We start from the raw sequence: 25,008 nt of genomic DNA, 5'->3' as shown, positions 1-25,008 counted from the left end.
ACGGGTCTTATGGGAAATGTAGTGCCCGATGAATAGCCTGCACCGCGGGGGAGCCTGGGAATCTCTGGGTGGGCAGTTACTTCCGCACACGCGCAGTGGGGCAGTAGCCTGTAGTCTGTAATTTTCCAACCAGCACTGTATGAAGTGAGAGTGGGGGTTTCTCCCAGATCTGGGAGATCTCCGTAACCTGATCTCCAGCTTTGATTCGGAGCTGGGAGTGTGGCAGTGAAAGACTGGCAGGTATGACTCTGCAGAACTTGGGGGACATAAGGGAAGGGCGGGAGGAAAGGGACCGGTTTATTGGCTTACCGAACTGAAAATAAAACCTTAAAACTCTCACGTGCGGTGACTTCGTGTTTGGGGTGTGGGTCCTGTCCAATTCTGGAGTAGTTCAGAGAAAGCAAGAGAAGGGCCCTACCACCACTCAGAGGGTTCCTAGATCCCGGGTGGGGCTAGAGCAATTTCAGTTTGCATTCCTGCCCTTGCAAGTAAAGGACACAGTGTAGAAGTCTGTGCATCAAACTACACCTTCCCTGATTACAGGAGCACAGTTGGCCGTACCAGAACCATTTAAAACCATTTACAATGGTTTAAAATTAAACTATGTTAAGGGATCTAGGAGTAAAGTGTTTCTAGAGAAACTTCGATGCACTCTTAGGGTATTCTCACAACAATCATCCGAAGTAAATATTCTCCATTTTGCATATGAATTAACTGAAGCTGAGAGAGGTGAAGTTAACTTGCCTAGACTCAAACAGTTTAGTATAGTAGAAGATCTGAGATTCAAATCCAGATGAGTTTTCTTCAAATTTCATTTTTTTCGCAAGATAAAAAAACCCTGCAAAACAAAGCGTTGGACATATTTTCCTTTTGAAATATTTGAGTAATGTATGCTGAGTAAAATTCGGTGTGTCTTTTTTTTTTTTTTTTTTGTAAGGATCTCTTGGTGAATCTTCAGATTTTCCAGTGAAGACGAAATAAAGCTGGGAGTCCATCTTGCACATTTTAGCTTTTCTAGGGCCGTAGCAGTGCTGGCTGGAATTTCAAAAAGCCTAGACTGGGCTCATAGGAGATGGTGAATTCCGAGGGGGAGGAGGAGGGAGAGGGAGAAACAGATTTAGAGTCTAAACTTAAGACTCCAGCTTAAAAAAAAATCCGCCCCGCCCCCCCACGCCGGGTCCCTGGATCCAGCCTTCTCAAGAAACCTATTTGAGATCTCTTACTCCAGCTACAGAACAGAGACCAGAGAATCACAGGAAGGAATGACTTCTAAAGATACTGAGCTTCGGAGATCAGGCTTTTAGTTATCCTTTTAACTCATTCATTATTTACTTAGGATACAAGTATTTGTATTTACTTAGGATACATTTCTGGGAGAAAAAAAAAGTCACTGGTTTAAAGGTTAACGACTTGCTGTTAGGTCTGTAGGACAGAAATATACAAGATACTTATCTAAGCTCCATATATTAATAACACAGAGATCATTGCTTATAAAATGTAGACTTTTCTGACTTGCTAGAAATGTGGTTCTCCCACTGGTGGCATTTTCTGAGACTGCAGTGTGTGTGCTTCTGTTTTCATAGAGCAGGGTTCTACATTGCAGTCCTGGTGTTTCTCATGTCTTTACTCTCTTCCCCATTTCTACTTTCATAGATCTCTGTGTAAGAGCTGCAGAAATGGTCAACTTAGAGGTAAGGCATCCATTTATTGCTATTTAAATCTCTTTAAAAATCCATATAGGGACTTCCCGGGCGGTCCAGTGGTTAAGACTCCGTGCTTCCACTGCAGGGGGCGCGGGTTCCATCGAGGAGCTAAGATTCTGCATGCCATGCGATGCAGCCAAAAAAAAAAAACCATCACATAATAAAAAGGAAATGTATAGTCAGGGAAAACGTAAATTGAATAGATCAGGTCCAAAAGTGCTAAGTTGATATCCAGATTATAGGTTCTGCACTTAGTTGGAGCTGCATATGTATACCCATTCTTTCTGGTGATCATAGAAAATGGATAACCAACCTTTTAAAGTACTGGCTTTGTCCTTGATAATAAAGCAGAACAATTCCCCAGATAAGTAAATTTTTTCCTGGCACAATTCTCCAAAGAAAATATCTTACAATGGGTTTTCTTTTTTTTTTTTTTTTTGCCGCACCCCGAGGCTTGTGGAATCTTACTTGCCCAACCAGGGACTGAACCCGCACCCCAGCAGTGAGAGTGCCGAGTCCTAACCACCGGCCCGCCAGGGGATTCCCACAATGGGTTTTCATAGAGATAGTGTTAGAAACAATGTTGACAGTAACAATCCTGTGATAAATATAACATCAGTTTTCCTATGACTTTCTTTTTTTAAATTTATTTTTAAAAATTTATTTATTTGGTTGCACCAGGTCTTAGTTGAAGCAGGCGGGCTCCTTAGTTGTGGCTCGCCTGCTCCTTGGTTGTGGCATGCAAACTTTTAGTTGAGGCATGCATTTGGGATCTAGTTCCCTGCCTGGGGATTGAATCCAGGCTCCCTGTACTGGGAGTGTGGAGTCCTAACCAGTGTGCCACCAGGGAAGTCCCTCCTGTGACTTTCTTAGAGTGTTCCCTAGAATAAGCAGAGAACGTAGTGCCAAGAAGTGCTATATGAACTCAATTTGTAAGTCCAGGTACATATCCTTTTTAATATTCACCTGGATCCATAAGTAAACCTTGCTCCTTTTCCAGAGTCTTCAACAATTCTTGAGCATTTTCTCTTCCATGTGAATTTAAAAATCAGGTTGTCCATAAGGGGGTGTGTTAGGTATTTTTATTGTGATTGCATTACACTTTTAGATTAATTGGAGAAAATTCATAAGTTTTCAATAATGAGTTCTCCATTTTTTTAAATTGAAGTAGAGTTGATTTACAATGTTGTGCCAATGTCTGCTGTACAGCAAAGTGACTCAGTTATACATGTAGAGACATGCTTTTCTCATATTCTTTTCCATTTTGGTTTATCGCAGGATATTGAATATAGTTCCCTGTGCTATACGTTAGGACCTTGTTGTTTATCCATTCTAAATGTAATAGTTTGCATCTATCAACCATAAACTACCAGTCCATCCCTCTCCCTCCCCTCCTCCCCATTGGCAACCACATGTCTGTTCTCTATGTCTGTGAGTCAGTTTCTGATTTGTAGATAGGTTCATTTGTGCCATATTTTAGATTCCACATATAAGTGATATATGGTATTAGTCTTTCTCTTTCTGACTGACTTCCCTTAGTATGATAATCTCTAGTTGCATTCATATTGCTGCCAATGGCATTATTTCATTCTTTTTTATGGCTGAGTAATATTCCATTGTATGTATGTACCATATCTTCTTTATCCATTCATCTGTTGATGGACATTTAGGTTGCTTACATGTTTTGGCTATTGTGAATAGTGCTGCTGTGAACATAGGGGTGCATGTATCTTTTTGAATTATAGTTTTGTCTGGGTACATTCCCAGGAGTGGGATTGCTGGATCATATGGTAATTCTATTTTTAGTTTTCTGAGGAACCTCCATACTGTTCTCCATAGTGGCTGTACCAACTTACATTCCCACCAACAGTGTAGGAGGGTTCCCTTTTCTCCACACCCTCTCCAGCATTTGTTATTTGTGAGTTCTTCATTTTATTCAGTGGTTTTTGGTCCTTCATTACAGTTTTATAGGTTTATTATGGTAATTCTTTTACATTTCTTATGATGTTTATTCTTACATATGGTTTAAGTTGCTATTGAGAATAGAATAGATCTTTTTTCATTATATTTTCTAATTGGCTATTCTGGTGTAGAGGAAAGTATGGATTTATCTATATGACTTTATGTCAACTTACAGAACTCTTACTAAGTCCAAGAGTTTTTTAATTGATTCTTAGATTTTCTAGATAGACCATCATATACTCTTCAAATGGAGTTTTGTCCCTTGTTGCCTAATATGTAGGCTCCATTTTTTTTTTCCTGTCTTATGTCAATGGACAGGACTTCTAATAACTATAATTTTGAATGTAATTTCTAGCCCAAATCTTTGTTCCAGTTTTAGTGGGAATGCTTCCAGTGTCTTACTGATTCCTCTTGTAATCTGGTAGATAGTTGTTTTTTTGTTTTGTTTTGCTTTTTAAATCAAGTTAAGGGTTTTTAGCTTGTTAAGATTGTTTTCATAAATTGGGAACTATTTTCCTCATATCATTTTTTTATACCTGTCAATAAAATATTTTTTCTTTAATATAGCAGTTTAAAGAATTTCTAATATATTTCCCTATATTGAACTATCTGTGCATTCCTGGGGTAAACCCTGCCTAGTCTCTTAACTTTAAAAAAAAAAGTATATTTATTTATTTATTTATTTGGCTGCACCGGGTCTTAGTTGTGGCATGTGGGATCTTCGTTGCCATGTGCAGGATCTTTAGTTGTGGCATGCAGGCTTTTTTAGTTGCGACATGTGAATCTAGTTCCCTGACCAGGGACTGAACCCAGGCCCCCTGCTTTGGGAGCAAGGAGTCTTAACCACTGGACCACCAGGGAAGTCCCTCTCTTTACTTTTTAAAGGGACAGGTAGTAAATATTTTAGGCTTGAAGGCCATATAACCTCTGTGGCAACTACTCAACTCTGCTCTTGTAGTTGAAGTAAACAAATGGACATAACTATGTTCCAGTTACATTTGATTTACAAACACAGGTGGTCACCCTGTGGATTGTAGTTTGCTGACACCTGCTTTATATGGTCTTAACTATCTCTTTGCAGTAGGCATGTTGCCACATGCCTTTTTAATTTCAGTTTAAGTTAAACATGATTTTGACTTTATGGTTGAGAGGATATATTTTATCATATTAAAAAATCTGTATTTTTCTATTTTATTATGCTTATGTGAGTCTGGCCTATTAACCTTATAGCCCCTCTAACATCTTATTACCTTTACATGTTTGTTTTGCAGTGTCTAATAGATTGTAAGATCTCTGAGGGCAGTAATAATTTTATTCTTTTTTGTATCTCTAGTACTGTCTTGATATGTCCTCATTGAATATTGTATGAGTGAATGAATGAAGAACATATAAGTAATATTTTAAAATAATTTTATTGAGACATAATTCACATATTACAAATTGACCCCTTTAAAATATATACAATTTAGTGGGTTTTTTTAGTATATTATCATAATTGTGAAACCATCACCACTAATCTCAGAACATTTTCATTACTCTCAAAAGAAACCCCATATCCATTAGCAGTCACTCCCCATTCCTTCCTTCCCCCAGCCCTGAATTACTTTATGTTTATATGTATTTGCCCATTCTGAACATTTCATACAAATGGAACCATACAATATGTCATCTCTTGTGGCTGGCTTCTCTCACCCAGCACAAAATTTTCAAGGATCATCTATGTTGTAGAGTTCTTTTTATTGCTGAATAATATTGGATCATATGGATGTACCTCATTTTGTTTATCTATTTATTAGTTGATGGATACCCATATTGTTGCCACTTTTGCCTATTATGAATAATTCTGCTATGGGCATTTGTGTATGGTTTTTTCTTTGGGTGGGGGGATGTATGATTTCAATTCTTTTGCGTATATACCTAGGAAAAATTGCTGGGTCATATGGTGACTCTATGTTTGACATTTTGAGGAACTCCTGAACTGTTTTCCGTAGTCGCTGCATCATTTTACAGTTCTACCATCAATGTATGAGAGGTCCAGTTTCTCCCTATCCTTATTAACACTTGTCATTGTCTGCCTTTGATTTTAGCCATCCTAGTGGGTATAAAGTGATACCTCATTGTGGTTTTAATTTGTATTTACTAATGATGTTGAACATCTTTTCATGTGCTTATGGACCATATCTGTTTTTGGAAAAATGTCTGTTCAAATCCTTTGCCCATTTTTAAATTGGGTTTTCTTTTTATTGTTGTGTTGTAAGAATACTTTTTATAATTTAGATACAATTTTCTTTTTAGATACATGACTTACAAATATTTCCTGCTATTTTGTGAATTGTCTTTTTCACTTTCTTCATGGTGTCCTTTGAAGCTTAAAAATGTTTAATTTTGATGAATTCCAATTTATCTATTTTTTTTTCTTCTGTCACTTACACTTTTTCTGTCATGTGTAAGAAACCATTGCCTAATCCCAGGTCATAAAGATTTACTCCCTTGTTTTCATCTAAGAATTATATACAGTTGACCCTTGAGCAACATGGATTTGAACCGTGTGGGTCCACTTATATGCAGATTTTTTTCAATACATACATACTACAGTACTACATGACCTGTGCTTCATTGAATTCGTGGTTGTGGAACCACGGATATGGAGGGCTGTAAAGTTATTATGTGGATTTTTAACTGTGGGGAGGTTGGCACCCCTAACCCCCAAGTTGTTCAAGGGTCACCTCTAGTTTTAACTCTTACACATAGGTCTCTGATCCACCTTTAGTTCATTTTTATATATGATGTGAGGTGTGTGTGTTGAGGGGAGTCCAACTTCATTTTTTTGCATGTGGAGATCCAGTTGTTCCAACACCATTTGTTTAAAAGACCATTCTTTCCCCCATTGAATTATCCTGGCACTAGTTGAATATTTTTAATATAATTTTTGTTTCTATCACAAAGTATATTTCTGAATCAGGTGTACAGTAGTTATCATACATTACTTTCTGAAAACTCAATAATGAACATGATATGATCCTAAGAGGCTGTCATGATTCTCTTACAAGTCCCCAAATGATGCACACTTTAGTTTGAAGATCCATGTACTGTTACAGGGATCAGTGACACTCCAGGATGTGGCTGTGGAATTCACCCCAGAGGAGTGGCAGCTGCTTGACTGTGATCAGAGAACCTTGTATTGGGATGTGATGTTGGAGAACTTTAGAAACCTCATCTCAATGGGTAAGGACAGTGGGTGGTAACTTTTCAGTGTAACTCATTATGTTTTAATAGTGCCCTTCTTTTAAGACCTGTGAAAGCTGTGAACATTCTGAAGCATTAGTAAGTTTGTCCCTGAATTTTAGTGGTCAAAGATTCTTAATCCCCTTTAGGGATCAGATAATTTGTTTAATGCTTCTGCCTCCCAAATGAAGAAGGGTCTTTTCTGTTCTAAAGCTTGTCTGTCATCTTCACAGGCCCTCAGACTCCAGGAGGCAAACCCGATTGTGAGGTAGTCGTTTGTTCCTAGCACTTTGTCCCCAGTTCTGTGTTGTTTCCCATGAATAGGGTTTCCAGTCACCAAAACAAAAGTGATCTTCAAGGTGGAGCAAGGACAAGAGCCATGGATGGTGGAGGGAGAGAACCCACGTTGGCGCTCTCCAGGTGAGTCAGAGAAAGCAGGTAGATGGGAGTCTCTGGAACTGAGATCTCAGTTGGTGAGTGAGGGACAGGCACCTCTGAAATACTTTGCAGGAAGCACCTCTTAAAACCACACACCTTTGAAAGTGACTGGGTACACCTGACACAACATCCTCAGATCCCCAGATGACACGTTCACTTCCACTCTTCCACGTGGCTGCTCTTTCTGTTTCTCAGCTCTTGTGTGGGAGGATGTCCTTCCTCTCTGCTCTGGCTCCTCACGCTGCCTGTTCCATCGAAGTGCTTGTTGGTTTTTAGTTCCTAGAATCCTCATTCTTCTTCCCTCCTCAACATGATGGCCGATCTTTCCATACATTAATTTCTAATAATGTAGTCAAATTATGTGGATTTGAAGTCTTATTCCACCAACCTCTGTCTATCCTAATTATTTTATAGCACAACTTTATTTATAAAATAGGGGTAATATTACTTTTTACTTCAGGTTTTTGTAAAGATTATATGAGTTAGTACAAGCAAAACCCTTCATATAGTGGCAGACAGTAAGTGTTCAGCATATGTTAGTTGTTTTTATTTCAAAACTTTTGTAACATATGTTCTTCCTAATTTTTTTCCTTTTTTAAAAAAACTTGTTCCTTTTCTTGCAGCATATACTCCCCCTGTGTACCCTACCTTGCTTGTCTTTAGTCTTACAGCTAACTTGGGGTATCTACTTTTTAGTGCATCTTTCTGCTTCACTTGATAATATTGATATCTTTTGGAAATTGTCCTCCAACTTTATTTAAATTAGTTCCTCACTAATCTGCCCTCACCCTTTCTCACAGCTTATTCACAGTTTGCTGTTTGACTTCTCTTCCATCTTCTGAAATTCTGTCCACAGTAACTCCCTCAGAAACTTCATCACTCTAAAGACTACAGTTATTTATTTTGTGCCATCTCCACCATCTTTGCCTCGCCAGCTTTCCATTCCCGTAATTTTACCCTACCTGGCCTTATTGTCTGTTTTTTCATAGTAACCAATTTTTAATATTCTTCAACCCTTTACCTTTATCCTTACAATAAAAGGTAATGACTGGCCTGCTGCTCTGTAGTCACAAAATCACTGTGGTAAGCAATTGGGCTTTTTCTCTTAAGAATTTCTCCTTAAACACTATTGTGACTTACTACCTATAATTTCAACTATTAGTTTATCCAAGACTGACTCAAAATAAAATCTTCCCTTTGCACAGAGTCCATAAAAGAAGTATGTTTCAAATGATTAAGATACCAATTAAATGTGTTTTAGATTCCCTGGAACCCCAGTTACTACTGGCATAAACCAAATGAATTTTAACTCCTGATATGGTATCTTGGCTGTTTATGTAAATACTTATATTGCCAATTCCAGCCTACTTTCTGGTTTATCTTAGATGTTCTTGCAAGATTTATCTGAATTATTTCATTTTGCTTGTCACTCTTCTGACAAACATGTTATTCCTGTATAACCTGCATTACGGTATTTAAATGGCTTATCCCTCTGTATGTGATCCCATGTTTATCCAGAACTGTCTTTTCCCTATTCCATGCAATTAGACCCTTTATCATCCTCTTTAGCATCCTCTGTACCATCCTCTGTACACAGTTTTCTTTTCCGCATCAGTTCTTTTGATTCTGATGTACTCCATCTAACTAACTGTTACCGAATGCTCGGCCTCTCTGTACAGTGATGCTGAATCAAATCACAGAGTTTTGGGTGAAGGAGAAGAGGATAGCTTTATTGCTTTGCCAGGCAAAGGGAGACACACTGGGCTTCTGCCTTGAAAAACTATGTGTCTCTCCCCCAGAGGATTTGATTAAGGGCTTTATAACAGGGGTTCAAAGGTGGGGTCCTGACAAATCAGGGTGTGTGAAGGGCTTGCACTCCCTCAGTCTCAGGTGGTCTTCTCTGAATCTTGATGAGCTTCTCTGGTCCCTTTAATCCTGCCTCAGGTGGTTTCTTAGCTGCTCCTCCCTCGATTAGCAACTGTTCAAATCCACCTTTTGGAACTCAGGGAAAGTCATGGAGGCTGGAGTCTTGCCTGGAGGAAATGGTGGACAAAAGGAGGCCTCAGTGCCCAGGCCTCACGGTTTCAGTGCCTGGGAGCCCCTCAAGGCCCCACTCGGTTTCAAAACCAGCATGCTATGAAGTCTGAATTCAATTTTCTCCTATTTCATGGTAACTTTAGCCTACATTGATCTCTGCCTTCTTTGAATTCCCATCCCAACTCTACTATGGCTCTGTCACGAAAACTTGACATATACTATCTTAGATTTTTTTTTAATCCTGTGGCTTTTAAGACTTTAAAAAAAAAAAAACCTGTGGCTTTAAGGCATGTTTTCTCATGATTACTCCCTGAAGAGAAAGTCCAGTTACACCATTAATGAGCACATCGTGACATTCAATGAATATTTAATTAATTCATTTTTGTAAAGTTAGGGGTTGTGGGGATGTTTCTTATCCTTTCATTCAACAAGGCTTTTTAATGTTTCCTGAGAAGGATTCAAATAAAGAAAAAAAAAAATTGTTTTTCCAGGTGTGTAAATTGTAGTTGAAAAGGTAAAACATAGCCATATATTTTAAAATTTGATGAATGTGGAACATTTGTTCAATGCACAGTAACATTGCGGTTTTAATCTAGTTAGTTGTCAAAATAAATGGTTTAGGCAGCAGTGATGACTGTCTTAGAAGTTCAGAGAAAATGGAGCCTAAAGTTTAAAGTAGGAAAAGACTGGAGGAGCCTTTTTTTTTAAGATCATGGAACAATGGCTCCTCCCTAAAGGATATCTAAATACTAGATAGGATGAGAGAAGATGAAGGAGGGCAAGTTAAGGTGGGGAAGGAACATGAGCAAATGATTGTAGCTATTTAGAATCTAGAATCCTTGGAACAGAAGTAGGTATTTGTTGAGGGCTAGAGCAGTGCATGCTTAGATACCATGAGTGAATTCATTGTATTGCATATTTTTCTTCACCAGGCTGATTAACCTGGATTCTTCAGTTGTTTATTGTTGGCCAAGGTAACACAGGATGCTGCTTCTCATTGGTTGAAGTAGAGAGGAAAGAAGACAGGAACCCAGTCCGCACATTTTGAACCACTCAATAAAGAAATGTGTATTAATGGCTATAGCCCACTATTCAGCCAGCTCCACAGAAGATAAGGCATGAAGCAAAAGGCTAGGGGTATTGTAGTAACTCCTCATGGAAGGAAATTCAGGAGTGGGGAATTATAACCCCCTCCCTAATTTTTTTTGTTTTTAATGGAACAGTGGATTTGGGATTTATAATGTTTTGAGACTAGGAATCTAAAAATGTGACTTCAGGAGCAAAGAGGCTTTCTGGTTTGCTAGGCAGATTGAAAGAGGATGTAAAAGCAGTACTTGTCATATATCAAAACTCAGTCTGAATAAAAATGGTAACAAGCAGATAGAATCTGTGCTTGGGCTAAGAATAGCACACTCTCGAATGACCTGCTAGACCTTTGTGTTCCTGGGCTTACAAGTACGTGTAAGAATGAATCCCAGCTGTAGTAGAGTTGGAGCCCTGTCTACAGATATGTCTCAGCCGTGGTTTGGATGAGGTTAGGGAGTTGGAGATAGAAGAATGTTCCTGAAGGGAAGTGACATTGTGCCAGATGATCAAGAGGAAAAGGAGATATGAATGAGGGAAATAAGGAGCTATTCTACCTGGGTAATCTAGGAATTAGGTAGTAAGGACCCTGATTCTGATCTCCCTTCTCCAAATCTAGTTTTCCCTCTGATATTTTCCCTTAACTCCCTTGTCTCTTGTTCCCCTGGCTACCCGGTCCATTGATCACATCTCCACAGTGGGCTCACTTCATTCTGTGAGCTAACCATATGCCCTTGTTGAGCAATTGAGCAACTTTTTGATTTCCTTTTTACCCTCCTTACTGTACCTTGTGCTATTTTACTATCTTTCCTCAGGTCACAAGTTAAGCCATCTGTTCTCATTGTCATTCTGCGCTCCCATTTCCTCTTTAGCATTTTTATTCTTAAAGCTCAGGAGGAAGGCGAATACAGATTTGTTTCAGAATGAGAGACTAGATTTGAAATCATATATGTTTCTATAACTGTTGATGGCAAAGATTAACTAGGAATGTTTCACTGTACTCCTTTTTAGAAGCTGACTGCCCACTTATTGATGAATCAGATAAGCAGCAGGAAAGCAAAGACAATTTTTTGAATTCAGTTTTTTTCATGTTCAATAAAATTCTGACTGTGAAGAGACTTCATGGTTATAATATGAGCACAAGTCTTAATCCTACAAGAAAAAAATCATATAAATGTAAGTCATATAGGAAGAGTTTGCAACCTACTTCAGACTTACTTAATTGTAATAGATGTTATACTGGAGAAAACTGTTATGAATGCAGTGAATGTGGGAAAGCCTTCAAAAAGAAGTTTCATTTTATTAGACATGAAAAAAATCATACAAGAAAAAAACCCTTTGAATGCAACGACTGTGGGAAAGCCTATAGCAGGAAGGCTCACCTTACAACTCATCAGAAAATACATAATGGAGAGAGACCCTTTGTGTGCAGTGATTGTGGGAAAGCATTTACGCATAAAGCACAACTCGTGGTCCATCAGAGACTCCACACTGGAGAGAAGCCTTATGAATGCAGTCAATGCGGGAAATCATTCACCTGGAACTCCTCTTTTACTCAACACGTGAAATCACATACACTTGAGAACTCATTTGAATGTAAGGAATGTGGGAAAACCTTCAGGTATAGTTCATCCCTTTATAAACACTCTAGATTTCATACAGGAGAGAAACCCTATCGATGCATTGTATGCGGCAAAGCCTTTGGCAACACTTCTGTGCTTGTTACGCATCAAAGAATTCACACAGGAGAGAAACCTTATGGATGTGTTGAATGTGGCAAAGCCTTCATCAAGAAGTCTCATCTCCTCAGACATCAGATAATTCATACAGGAGAAAAGCCCTATGAATGTAGCAAATGTGGGAAAGCATTTTCCCAGAAGTCAAATCTTATTGTACATCAGAAAATTCATATGTAATATTCACTTATGAATCTGAGAAAACTTTAAATATTTGATAAACCTTATTAAGTAGAGAATTTATAGTGAGGAGAAATCCACCAATCTGAATGAACTGGAAGAATAAATTCCCATTAAAAAAATCAATGCCAATCATGTTCTGCAAGTGATAATAAAGTTTTTAGAGAAAAGATCACAGAAAAAGTTAATTTATAAATGCACATAGAGCTTGGAAAGTAAGCATAAATTAAACAATCAAGGAATCAGTGAAAACTACATTTACCATCTCTGATTTTTAATTTTTATAACAAATTATACAGTTATGCAAGTGTGAGTATAAAATATGTTTATATTATATATTATATTAAATTATATCTATTAAGAGTTTCTGCAGTAAATTTCACCATTTTTTTCTTCCAATCCTAACAGTAACATGCAAGTGAAAACGTGGTTTAATATGTAGTATGAATTTCAGTAATATTTTCACCCATTTGCTGGCACTTTTAAGGGGTATGGCAGTGTTACTGAATCTCATTCTCAAACTTGTTATAAAGATGTATAGAATTACACATATGTATAATTTAACAAGATATCAATTGAGAGGGGGAAAGCAGTTGTATTCTGTATTACAGTAAGTGCTCAGTTGAGGAAAAGAAGTATTTAAATAAGTGTGTAAATAAAACATTTGCCCTTCAAATATTCCTGTTCTTTTTCATTGATGTATTTACCTAAGGTGTAAGCATACCTCAAGTAGTAGTTAACTAGGGTATCATCTACATTTCATTTTAATAAACTAGAGTGTCATGATACTTTGCAACTTTCAGGGAGTGAGCTTTGGGGCCTATTTTTTGTTTTCTTGTAAGAAATTGATACAGGTTTAGCTCCTAGGGGTGCCTGGAATTTACCATGTGACAGCACAGGCAGCATTAATTGAGTTGAAAAGAGCACATTTTTTTTTTGCTTAGCAACTTCACTTTGGAAAGTGACATTTTGTAAGTTCCACATATTCCCTTAAAAGGATGAACCAAACGATATTTAAGCTACAGTTTTTACTGCTGTTCACAATATTCTTTGATAATGTCAAAAAACTTTTATGCCTTTTCTTAAGTTGTGACAAAACAGCTTGAACCTAAATTCAGAAATCAAGCCTTTTCAAGTTTAAGCTCAGTTACTATATTACATTGTTTTTCTCTCATTGGCCATTTTTTGAAGAGTAATGATTATAAATGAATGATAGTGCTTTTTTTTGAACAAGCATACTAGCACTTAAGGATCTAAATTATTTACTGACTTTTTTGCTTGACCAAACTTTAGTCAGGCTCCTGAAACTTTCCAAGGCCCACTTGCACACTTACTTGTAAAATCTAGTTTTAGCAAGAACGCTGCTGAGTCATTTTAACCAGAACCCTGCACCCTCAATATCTGATCAGGTTCCTCATCCTCCATCATCCTTCAGGTGATGTCTCATCACCCTGGCCTGTCTTCAGCAGGAATCCTGTTAGGTGGATTCAGCCAGAACCTTCCTTACTCGTTTTCTCTTAGTAATTTTCCACCCACTGACGCCTACCCTACTCCTTAGCTATAAACTCCTACTTGTGTATGGTGTATTCAGAGTTGAGCGCAATCTCTCCCCAACTAAAATCCCATGGCAGTGGTCCCTATACCTATCACACTGGTCTTAAGTAAAATCTGTCTTGTCATTTGTCATCTTTAACAAATGTCACTGAATACCTTTTTTCTTTAACACTTTCCCAGTTGTTTTAGGAGGTGGCATACTGGTTACACTCTTGCAGTTTCAGAAATTTCTGTTACCTTCTTTCTTTTGGAATTGAAAGGAATTCTTTAGGTATATATAGTCACGGGACTTGCCCTTTTTTTTCAACTCAACAGTTTTCTCTCATTTCCTACATGATCCTTGTTTTACCCTACTTGGTGCTTTCCATTCCCATCCTATCTCCCCTTCCCATGCCCATGCTTCTCATCTGAAAAACTCCAAACTATGTAAGCCTACAGGAAGAGGACACACATTAGGAGGCAGTAGGGAGCTCTACTGTTGTCGGCATGATGTGAGGTCCCCTTGGAAGAGCAGCTGTGTAGGTCGAGGTGGCAAGAGGTGTGCGATGGTCTGCGAATAAAACAAGGGAATTTTAATTGTAATATGTCAGGAAGCATGTTATCTAGGTTCCATAAATTAATTCACCCCTTAAGTGGAAGAAGGAATACAGTAGAGCAAGTTAAAATATACTTCCTTGGGCTTCCCTGGTGGCACAGTGGTTAAGAATCCGCCTGCTAATGCAGGGGACACAGGTTCAAGCCCTGGTCCAGGAAGACCCCACATGCCGCGTAGCAACTAAGCCCGTGCACCATAACTGCTGAACCTGCACTCTAGAGCCCGCGAGCCACAACTACTGAGCCCATGTGCCACAACTACTGAAGCCCACGCGCCTAGAGCCTGTGCTCTGCAACAAGAGAAGCCACCGCAATGAGAAGCCCGTTCACAACGAAGGATAACCTCCGCTTGCTGCAACTAGAGAAAGCCCACGCTCAGGAACAAAGACCCAATGCAGCCAAAAATTTAAAATATATATATATATACTTCCTTACTGGACAAATATATACTGCCACCTTGAGAGTTTTTGTCACTGAGCTCATTGGCTTAGGCCATACAAGATTTTGGCAAGAAGAAAACCAAAACTATGCTTAGTTCCATCCAAACATCTCAGATTCCCAGAACTCCCTAGTCTATTTGTATTCTGTGGCTGAAACAGCCATACACAATCTAAATGAGAACTCCCTCGATTTTTCCCACTTCTAAGAGTTTGTCATACCTTGAGATTTTCTTTCTTTCTTTACTTTATAAAAAGATCACTGAAAAATACCTTCTTTCTCTTTTATTTATACACAGATGGCAGATAGGGCATTTTCTCCCCAATGAAACTTCATTTTTTTCTGATTATATCATATATGCGAATTTTTAAGAATCAAATACAAAAAGTATAATGAAAAGAAGAAAACAGGGCTTCCCTGGTGGCGCAGTAGTTGAGAGTCCGCCTGCCGATGCAGAGGACACGGGTTCGTGCCCTGGTCTGGGAAGATCCCACATGCCGCGGAAAGGCTAGGCCCATGAGCCATGGCCGCTGAGCCTGCGCGTCTGGAGCCTGTGCTCCGCAATGGGAGAGGCCACAACAGTGAGAGGCCCGCGTAACGCAAAAAAAAAAAAAAAAAAAAAAAAAAGAAAGAAAAGAAAACAGAAAAAGTGGAAAAGGCAGATCTAAGTTTAGGAGTCCTTGAGTTCTGGCAAAAGAGAGTTGAGGCTTTATAAAGGTGTGAAAAAAGTAAGGGTAACTAGAAAAGCACAGAAATATAATGTGTAACTTAAAAATCTGAAGAGGGCAATAATGAAAACTTCATAAATCCAACAGAGCGGGAAAGGTGAAAGTTGCAGAAAACGAGATAATAAATAGAAAGCCAAAAACAAAGTAGAAATAAATAAAAGCATATCAATAATAATATTAATTGCAAATGTGTTAAACTCACCTATGATGAGGAAGAAACTATGGTCTCTTATTTTTTTAGAAGAACTTTAGTCTTTTAGTAATTTCCTTTGCAAAACTAAAAGCATATTATTTCCAGTGAGCTAGTGCATACCACTGAAAAGACAGATTGATACCACAGAAAACTTTGATTTACATTACCACCAAGATCTCATGTAATAGGAGCAGAGTAGTCCCCCAAAAGAAGGAAGAAGAGGAAGTTCCCTGGTGGCCTAGTGGCTAGGATTCTGGGCTTTCACTGCAGTGGCCTGGGTTCAATCCCTGGTTGGGGAACTGAGATCCTGCAAGCTGCATGCTGTGGGCAGGAAAAAAAAGGGAGAAGTGAGGCTGAGAAGATGTCAAATAACATTTCACCCCTTTGAATATGGACATTCTGTTATATGACCACAGTTCAATGATCAAAATTTTTAAAAAATTACCACTGGTATAATACTATTCTCTAATCTATCATCCATAAAATTCCCCAATTGTCTCAATATTGTTCTTTTTTAAAGAAATTTTTAATTTTGGAATAATTTTAGGTTTACAGAAAAGTTTCAATGCTAGTACCAAGAGTTCTCATATATCCTTCACCTATTGCCCCTAAAGTTAACATCTTTTATTACCAGAGCACAACTAAGAAGCCAATACCGGTTTATCACAATTAACTAAATTCCAGATTTTATTCATATTTCACTAGTTTTTCAATAAATGTCCTTTTTCTTATCTAGGATCCAATCCAAGTTACCACACTGCATTTAAACCAATAATGTTTTTCTTAACAATTTTTTTTTCTGGTCCAGGATCCAAGCCAGGATTACCCATTGTATTTCATTGTCATATTTCTTCATACTCCTTTAATCTGGAACAATTCCTCAGCCTTTCAACATCTTTCATGACACTGATATTTTGGGAGAGTACAGGCCAGTTATTTTGTAGAGTGCCCCTCAGTTTTGGTTGGTCTGATGATTCCTCATGATTAGATTCAAGTTATGCATTTGGGCAAGTATATCACGTAAGTGATATTCTTAGTATTTCATGTCACGGGGCACAATGTCAAACTTGTCTTATTAATGGTCATCTTAGTTTTTTTATTTTATTTTAAATTTTTATTTATTTATTTACTTATTTGGCTGAGGTGGGTCTTCGTTGCTGCACGTGGGCTTTCTCTAGTTGTGGTGAGCAGGGGCTACTCTTCATTGCGGTGCACAGGCCTCTCATCGTGGTGGCTTCTCTTGTTGCAGAGCACAGGCTCTAGGTGCACAGGCTTCAGTAGTTGTGGGATGCGGGCTCAGTAGTTGTGGCTCACGGGCTTAGTTGCTTCGTGGCATGTGGGATCTTCCTGGACCAGCACTCAAACCCGTGTCCCCTGCATTGGCAGGCAGATTCTTAACCACTGCGCCACCAGGGAAGTCCCATTACTGGTCACTTTAATTACTTGGTTAGGGTGGCATCCACCACATTTCTACATTGTAAAATTACCATTTTTCCCTTAATTACTTAATTACAAAGGGAAAAATGGTAATTAAATAATTTTCAGGGGAAATAATATCCTGTTCCTCATCAAACTTTCACCAAAGTGCTAGTTTTAGCACTCTGTTAATCTACCCATTCCCCTTCTGTCTTTTTTTTTTTCCTTCTTGAATTTTTTTTTTCCACAGAAACCATCTCTTTGTCTCACTGAAATTCCCCCAATCTAGACTTTTCAGGTCATGTTCTCTTAAACTTAGTCCAAATAGGCTTTCCCCTACACCACTCCTCTGAAACTGTTCTGGTAAAGGTCACCAATAACATTCTACTTGCTGTATCCAATGACCAAGTCGTCGGCCTTAATTATTAACAGCTTAGGACGCAATGTAGCCCTCGGTTCTCTGTGAAGCATTTATTTCCACGTTGCTTACAGCAGCCACATTCTCCTGGTTCTCCTCCTGCTTCACTGATTTCTCCTTCTCAGTCTCCCTGCTGAGTCCTTCTCATCTCTACAAACTCTCAACTTGGGAATATCCCAGGGCTCTATCCTCAGACCTCTTCTCTTCTCTCTCTATATGCTCTTCATTGGTGACCCCATTTGTCTGATGGTTTTAAAGTCTATCTATATAATGATATCTCCCAAATGTATTTCTTGTAGACATCTCTCCTGAACTCAAGCATATTTGTCCAACTTCACCACCTGGTTGTCTCTTATCAGCATCTCAAACTCAACATGTTCAAAACAGGTCATGCTCTCTCTCCTTCTCCCTAGATGTGCTCCTCTTGCAGCCTTCTCCATCTCATCTGATGGCAATTCCATCCTTTCACTTGCTCACACCTGGAACTTGGGAATCATCCTTGAGTCTCCTTTTTCTCTCATACCTTATATATGATCTACAGTAAATCAATATCGAGTCTGCCTTCAAACTAGACCTTGAATGCAACTACTTCTCACTAGCTCTTCTGCTACTACTTGGTCTGAGACACCATCATCTCACTTCTTGATTATTCTAATGACCTCCTAACTGGTTGTACCCTGGCTTTCCTCCAGTTTATTCTCCACGCAGCAGCCAGAGTGATCATACTAAAACTTCAGTCAGACCATGCCACTCCTCTGCTCAAAATTCTCCAGAAGCCTCTATTTTCACTCAGAGGAAAAGCTAAAGTCCTTACATTGATTACAAGTCCCTCCACAATCTGGGCCCTCACCCCTCCTTACCTCTTTATTATTCTCCCTTATCCAGGTACATGGCCCCCCTTGCTGTTCTTTAAATGTGTTTGGCACTTTCTGCTTCAGGTCTTTGTTTTCTCTACCTAAAACCCTTTTTCATCTGGCATAAGTTGGCAACTTCATTTCCTTCAGGTCTTTGCTCAAATATCTCCTAAGAGAGGCCTTCCTGGACTACTCTGTTTAAAACTGCAGCCCTCCACTACTGCCTATCCCCTTTCATTGCACTGTTTTTCTCCATAGCATTTATCAATATCTAATAAAATAGAACATTAGCTCCACGAGGCAAGCATTTTTGTCTGTTTTGCTCACTGCTCCATACCCAAATCAATGTCTGGTATATAACAGGAACTCAGGCAACATGTTTTTGTTGAATGAATATTAGATATATGCTTACGATAAGGCCTGACAGTATACACACATTTAAAAAAAAAGGAAAAAAAGGGACTTCTCTGGTGGTCCAGTGGTTAAGAATCTGCCTTCCAATGCAGGGGACATGGGTTCGATCCCTGGTCAGGGAACTAAGATCCCACATGCCACGGGGCAACTAAGCCCATGCACCACAACTACTGAGCCTGTGGGCCACAACTACTGAGCCTGTGGGCCACAACTAGAGAGAAGCCCCAATGTCGCAACGAAAGATTCCATGTGCCGCAACTAAGACCCTATGCAGCCATTAAAAAATTAATAAATAATAAATACTTTTTTTAAAAAAGAGAGAGCTGGGGCTGAGGGGTGGAGGAGAAAGGTCTGAAGAAACCTATAGAAGAGAAATTGTCCCAAACCTCGTCCGGGAAAAGGGTTGTTTTTTTTTTTTTTGCATACCATAATTCATGACTTCCTTCTGGGAAAAAATGGTCATTCCTGACAAGCAATTTCTAAATGACTTTAATTGAATTAAGACTTGTTATGAAACTAGTTATCCACCCAACCTGATGCCTGTTAGATACACTCTCATTTTTATAGCTCGCCAACGATTATGTAACCCTTCTCTTTTCCTATATAAACTCTTTTCCCTGAGTGAAACTTGAAATTGCCCTCTTGCTGTTCCCTTACAACTAGATTGTAATAAAGCTTTGAAACATACTCATAACTAAGCTGTCTGAAACTAAAAACCTTTTTAACAGGGATCTAATACATTAATTTACATAGTTTAGATTTTAAAACTATTTACAGATGATATGTTATTACAGTGTTACTAAGTTTAATTCGTTTTAAAAATAAAATGAAAGAAGAAACTCTTCCTTTAAATAAATTACTGTTTTCTATTTACCACGTCTATATGGCACATGTTTTCTATATGTCACGTTTATATTAATCAGTAAAAATTACGTACACGTTTCTTTTCAATATGATTCTTCATGAAGCCCAAACAACATCAAACTAGAGATCTCCGCTAGATGAAGAGGAAATCCCTGAGGCCTTACGGACATAAAACTCCAGGAGCCTTATGGGAAATGTAGTCTCTGGTGGATTTCCCCAGAGAACACTGCGGGGAGGGTCTGGGTGGGTCGCTACTTCCGCACACGCGCAGTGGGGACCTCAGGAAGTGTTTGCGTTACTCCACGTGTTTCAGTACTGAGCGGCGGGTGAGCCAGAAGGGATTGAGAGACAGGTGGAGAGCAGAGACCGGCTTCTCAGTTCATGTGAAGAAAGCAGAATTGTAGGTAACTCCTATGCGCGGGGGCATTTGGCTCAGGGGAAGCCGAGTAAGGGCTGGGCTCCTTTCTGCCCAGGTCTGGGCTCCTTTCTCCCGAGGTCTGGCTGGGGCGTGTCGGGCCAGTCTGCGTTGCTGTGTTGTAGGTAGTGTGGACCGCGTAGGGAGCCCCCGCCTGTGCGTTGAACCGTAACTCATCTCATTCCACAAGATTTTTGACTCGCCCGAAGGCAGTAAACCCCTTCAAAGCGGCGGGGAAGAGAACCAATACGGCCAGTGCCAGACAGTCACTGCTAAGCACATTATTTTAAAGTATTGGCATTTGTTTATCACGATGCCTTGTAAGTGTACTCATCGTTTTACAGGGAGGTATGAAGCTGCTTCAAATCACACAGCTAGTTAGTGGAGGAGCAAGTATTCAAACTCAGTGCCATTTTACCCAAATTTCATTATTTTTGCAACATAGTACTCTGCCTAAAACAAAGAGTTAGTTTGTATTCTTCTTGAGGAGTGAATGCTATATGAACTTCAACTTGTGATCATTGTTATTGAGAGAACTCTTGGTGTCTCTGCAGGAAGACTGTGTAATTGAACCTGAGGGTCCCTCTTGCGTATTCCTGCCTGTTTCAGTTTCCAGCGGCCCTGGTTAAAATCTTCAGAAAGCCAACCTAGGGCCACAGGATGGTGAGTTTAAAGGATCGCGGCCCAACGTGAAGGTTCCTGTTGAAGGAGTGTTGCTTCTCCATCAGATTAACCCCGGGAAGAGGCTCTCCTGACCTGTGACTTTTTTACCCCATTTCAGTTGAGACAAGAATCAACTTCTGTCTCAGCTATCTAGTGAGAGTAGGGCTTGACTCAAGGCATTACATGTAAGTACCATCAAGGACTGTGCTTATGGAGGTGTTGTCCCAAATGTTTGAGGAGAGAGGTGAGAATTACAGGAAATGAAGTATGGGTTTATGTGGTCAGCCTCCACAGAAAAATGAAACTCAAGGAGGAGAATGAGGGTATGGTCAAGGGAAAGAAGAATCAAAAGCTACTACAGAAGAAATTCTACTTCTTTCCTAAACACATTTATTCATTCCCCTTCTCTCTTTCTCTCTCTCTCAGGCTCTCAAAAACACACATTCACACCAGTGCGTTCCCTTCCTCATTGCTTCCTTCACAATTAAGCTGGCTCCTTACTATTTTAGTTGTTATATTTGCCCGTTAGGGTTATGCTGATTCCCTTTCTCCCCTTACCTAAATGCAGAACTAGTTTACAGAGTAATCACAGCCTCATGGTGCTAGAAGGACTTTTAGGAGTCTTCTGGTTCTGCTTCTTCATTTTAAGGAGATGGCAATTGAGAGCTAGAGTCCCACAGCTTGTTAGTGGCTGAGTCAGGCCTGAAATCCAGTCTTCAATTCCCAGACTGTTCTTTTTCCTGCATCACAGTTCAAAAGTTTTGCCACGGGACTTACCTGGTGGTGCAGTGGTTAAGAATCCACCTGTCAATACAGGGTACACGGGTTCGAGCCCTGGTCTGGGAAGATCCCACATGCCACAGAGCAACTAAACCTGCACGCCACAACTACTGAGCCCCTGTGCCACAACTACTGAAGCCTGTGCACCTAGAGCCCGTGCTCTGCAACAAGAGAAGCCACCGCAATGAGAAGCCCGCACACTGCAATGAAGAGTAGCCCCCACTCGCCACAACTAGAGAAAGCCCATGGGCAGCAACGAAGACCTAGCGCAGCCAAAAATTAAAAAAATAAAAATAAAAAAAAGTTTTGCCGCACCGCAGCGGCATGCAGGATCTTAGTTCCCTGCCCAAGGATTGAACTGGTACTCTCTGCGGTGGAAGCACGGAGTCTTAACCACTCGCCTGCCAGGGAAGTCCTCGGCATCACAGTTCAGTTGGGCCAAAGTTGCTTAATAAGTTTCTTTTGAAAACATGTAACAAGGAGTTTGATTCATTCAGCAAATATTTGCTGAGTGTCTATTGTGGACCAAACACCATTCTGGTACTTAATGTACCACAGTGAGCAGAACAGAATCTATGTTTTTCATGGAGGTAGAGAAGCAAAAACCAAATAAACAGATACACAATCTGTCATTTGATAGTAGGTGCAATGGAGAAAAAGACAGAGTAAGGGTGTACAGCGTGGTGGTGACCGTGAGGGAGGAAGCTCTTTTATCTGAGGTTGTCAAGAAAAGCCTCGCTGCTAAGTGACCCGTAAGCAGAGACCTGAAGGAATTTAGAGAGTGAGCTGTGCAGTATCTCGATTTTTCCCTGGGGGAGAACAGCCCAGGCAGAAGAGATGTGCAGAGATCCTGAGTAATCATCCTTGGTATTTTGGAGGAAGAGCAAGAAAGCTGAATGTCTGATCAGAGTGACTATAGGAGGGTGCTTGAAGGATTGAAGTAGATGAGGTTAGAAGAGGTGGAACCAAGATGTTGTAGGGCAATACAGACCTTTGTTTAAATTTTATATGTATATTTTTAAACTATATATTTACATGTATGTGTATATATTTGAAAAAATAATACATTATAAACATTTAGAAAGTACAAATATGTAAAAAAATAGAAATTACATATGATTCTGCTGTCTTTACAACCCTAAATAACAGTTATTTACATTTTGTAGATAGCTATTATTTATTTGCAGAGACCACCAAGCTTGTGTGTCTCTGTATCTGCGTACATATTCTTTTAAAAGGGGGAGGGGAGGATCATGTTATATATTTTAATGTACTTTTTTCACCTACAAATATAAATGGAACCTCTTTCCAAAGCAATATCTTTCTACAGCATCTTTTTTTTTTAATCAACACCGTTAATGGACATTTAAGCTATCATCTTTTTTTAAAAGTCAACACTCTATTAATGGACATTTAAGCTATTAACTGTGTTTTCATATTATAAGCAATGATATAAAAACATTGTTTTTCATCTCTCCCTTTCTCATTTTTTTTTTTTTTTTTTTTTTTTTCGGTACGCGGGCCTCTCACTGTTGTGGCCTCTCCCGTTGCGGAGCACAGGCTCCGGACGCACAGGCTCAGCGGCCATGGCTCACGGGCCCAGCCGCTCCGCGGCATGTGGGATCTTCCCAGACCGGGGCACGAACCCGTGTCCCCTGCATCGGCAGGCAGACTCTCAACCACTGCGCCACCAGGGAAGCCCCCCTTTTTTATTTTTAAAAATAGTCACAGTCTTATTGAGTGCTTACCACATATTGTTCTGAGTGGTTTCCATGTATTCACTTATTTAGTCCTCGAAAAAATCCTATGATGTGTGTACTATTATCATCAGCGTTTTGCAGATAAGAAAACTGAGGTATAGAGTAGTTAAGTGACTTTCTCAGGGTCATTGCTGCTAGTAATTGGAGTAGCTGAATTTGAACTCGGTTGCCTGGCTCCAGAACTCAGGCTTTTAATCTTCATATCCATCAATTTTTATTTATTCGGGATAAGTTTCTGGGAGAAAAGAAATCACTAGATCAGAAATTAACAATAAATTGTAATAGATCAGTGGGCAGAAATGTATATATCTACCCAAGAGAGACCATCCTTACCCAAGTTTCCTGTGGTCATATCAGGATTAAAAGTGGACAAGTTGGTCTTTCTATAACATGGACTTCCCTGCTTGTTTGAAAGGTCATTCTTCCCCCAGTAGCCTTTTTTGTAGCTGGCATATGGGTACTTATTTCTAGGCTGGAAAGGCAGGGGACTCCCCCTGTCTTGTTTTCGTAGATCGGTGTCCTTTCTCATGAGCCGCAGAAAGCGACCAACTTCCAGGCAAGATATCCATCCATCCATACGTCTATCCATCCATTTATTCATTCAAATTCCACTTTGCTTTCTGGTGAATTTGAAGTGACTTGTAAGACTCCATATATTAAAGTGGAAAAGTATTAACAGGTAAGAATATAAATGGGAAAAATATAGATTGAAATTTAAATTGAAGAAAAATTAGAAAATTGATATGGAGGCCGTAGGGTCTGCACATACTTTGTAATGTTGAGATGCAAATTTATGCTTAATCTTAGCAGTCATAAAAACAGGATACCCAATCAGTGAAGTTATTGGCCAGGTCCTAGAGAATAAGGTATAACAATTCCATAGATAAAGATTTTCCTGGCACTTATCGTGAAAGAAAAAAATTTGATGATTTGTCATAAATGAGTAGCCGTTTTCATATGACTGTTTTTCAGTGTCCCTTTGTATAAGCAGAATACCTGAGGCCAGAACAATGCTCAGTGAACTTAGTATTATCTTATTCCTTCTCTTCCTCTCCCTCTCTCCATATATATGTACGTATACGTATGTATATATACGTATGTGTGTATATTTATATACTGAGGCAGTTTTAATATGATTTTCTTCTATCACAAATTTTAATTCTAAATCAAGTACGTAGTTTTTAGTTATTCTAGGTAACTTACTGCAAACTCTGAACATATGAACATAATTAGAGGAATTTCTCTGAATCCCCTCCACGTGCCCCAGTGGTGCTCACTTCAGGTCGAAGATGAATGTACTATTACAGGGATCAGTGACATTCCAGGATGTGGCCGTGGACTTCACCCTGGAGGAGTGGCAGCTGCTGGGATGTGCTCAGAGGAAGCTGTATTGGGATGTGATGCTGGAGAACTTTAGAAACCTCATCTCAGTGGGTAAGGACAACTTCCTAGGGTAACTCAGGATATACTAATAGTACCCTTCCTTTAAGACTTGAGAAACCTGTGAACATTCTGAGGCATTAGTAAGTTTGACCCTGAATTTTAGTGGTCAA

At 39.4% G+C, this 25,008-nt stretch overlaps 1 protein-coding gene and 1 long non-coding RNA gene across 17 annotated transcripts in view; one reads left to right on the top strand and one right to left on the bottom strand.

The window, feature by feature from the left end:
- The window catches only part of ZNF684 (zinc finger protein 684), a 57,833-nt gene that overhangs the window by 25,130 nt on the left and 7,695 nt on the right, over positions 1-25,008 (top strand). For 3 of the 16 annotated variants that reach the window (XM_067010599.1, XM_059044203.2, XM_067010615.1), the window contains exons 1-3: positions 20,104-20,237; positions 20,807-20,915; positions 24,723-24,889. In XM_067010599.1, the coding sequence (XP_066866700.1) occupies positions 24,745-24,889 (145 nt within the window). In that variant the 5' untranslated portion in view covers positions 20,104-20,237; positions 20,807-20,915; positions 24,723-24,744. Of the gene's footprint in view, positions 1-78; positions 241-1,653; positions 1,692-6,763; positions 6,891-7,190; positions 7,311-11,459; positions 13,038-20,090; positions 20,242-20,806; positions 21,101-23,966; positions 24,135-24,722; positions 24,890-25,008 lie in introns of those variants that run through there. The other 13 variants (XM_067010581.1, XM_067010605.1, XM_067010590.1 and 10 more) reach the window with 11 other exon arrangements.
- On the bottom strand, positions 13,515-20,006 carry LOC136792353 (uncharacterized). The gene is made up of 3 exons (XR_010836011.1): positions 19,911-20,006; positions 16,039-16,192; positions 13,515-14,468 (listed from the first exon to the last, which is right to left on the bottom strand). It is a non-coding gene; the product is annotated as an uncharacterized lncRNA (long non-coding RNA).

This window comes from Kogia breviceps, chromosome 1, assembly GCF_026419965.1.
Source record: "Kogia breviceps isolate mKogBre1 chromosome 1, mKogBre1 haplotype 1, whole genome shotgun sequence".
Lineage (NCBI taxonomy): Eukaryota > Metazoa > Chordata > Mammalia > Artiodactyla > Physeteridae > Kogia > Kogia breviceps.
The sequence above is the reverse complement of the archived record's forward strand: the minus strand, read 5'-3'. Positions and strand labels throughout refer to the sequence as shown.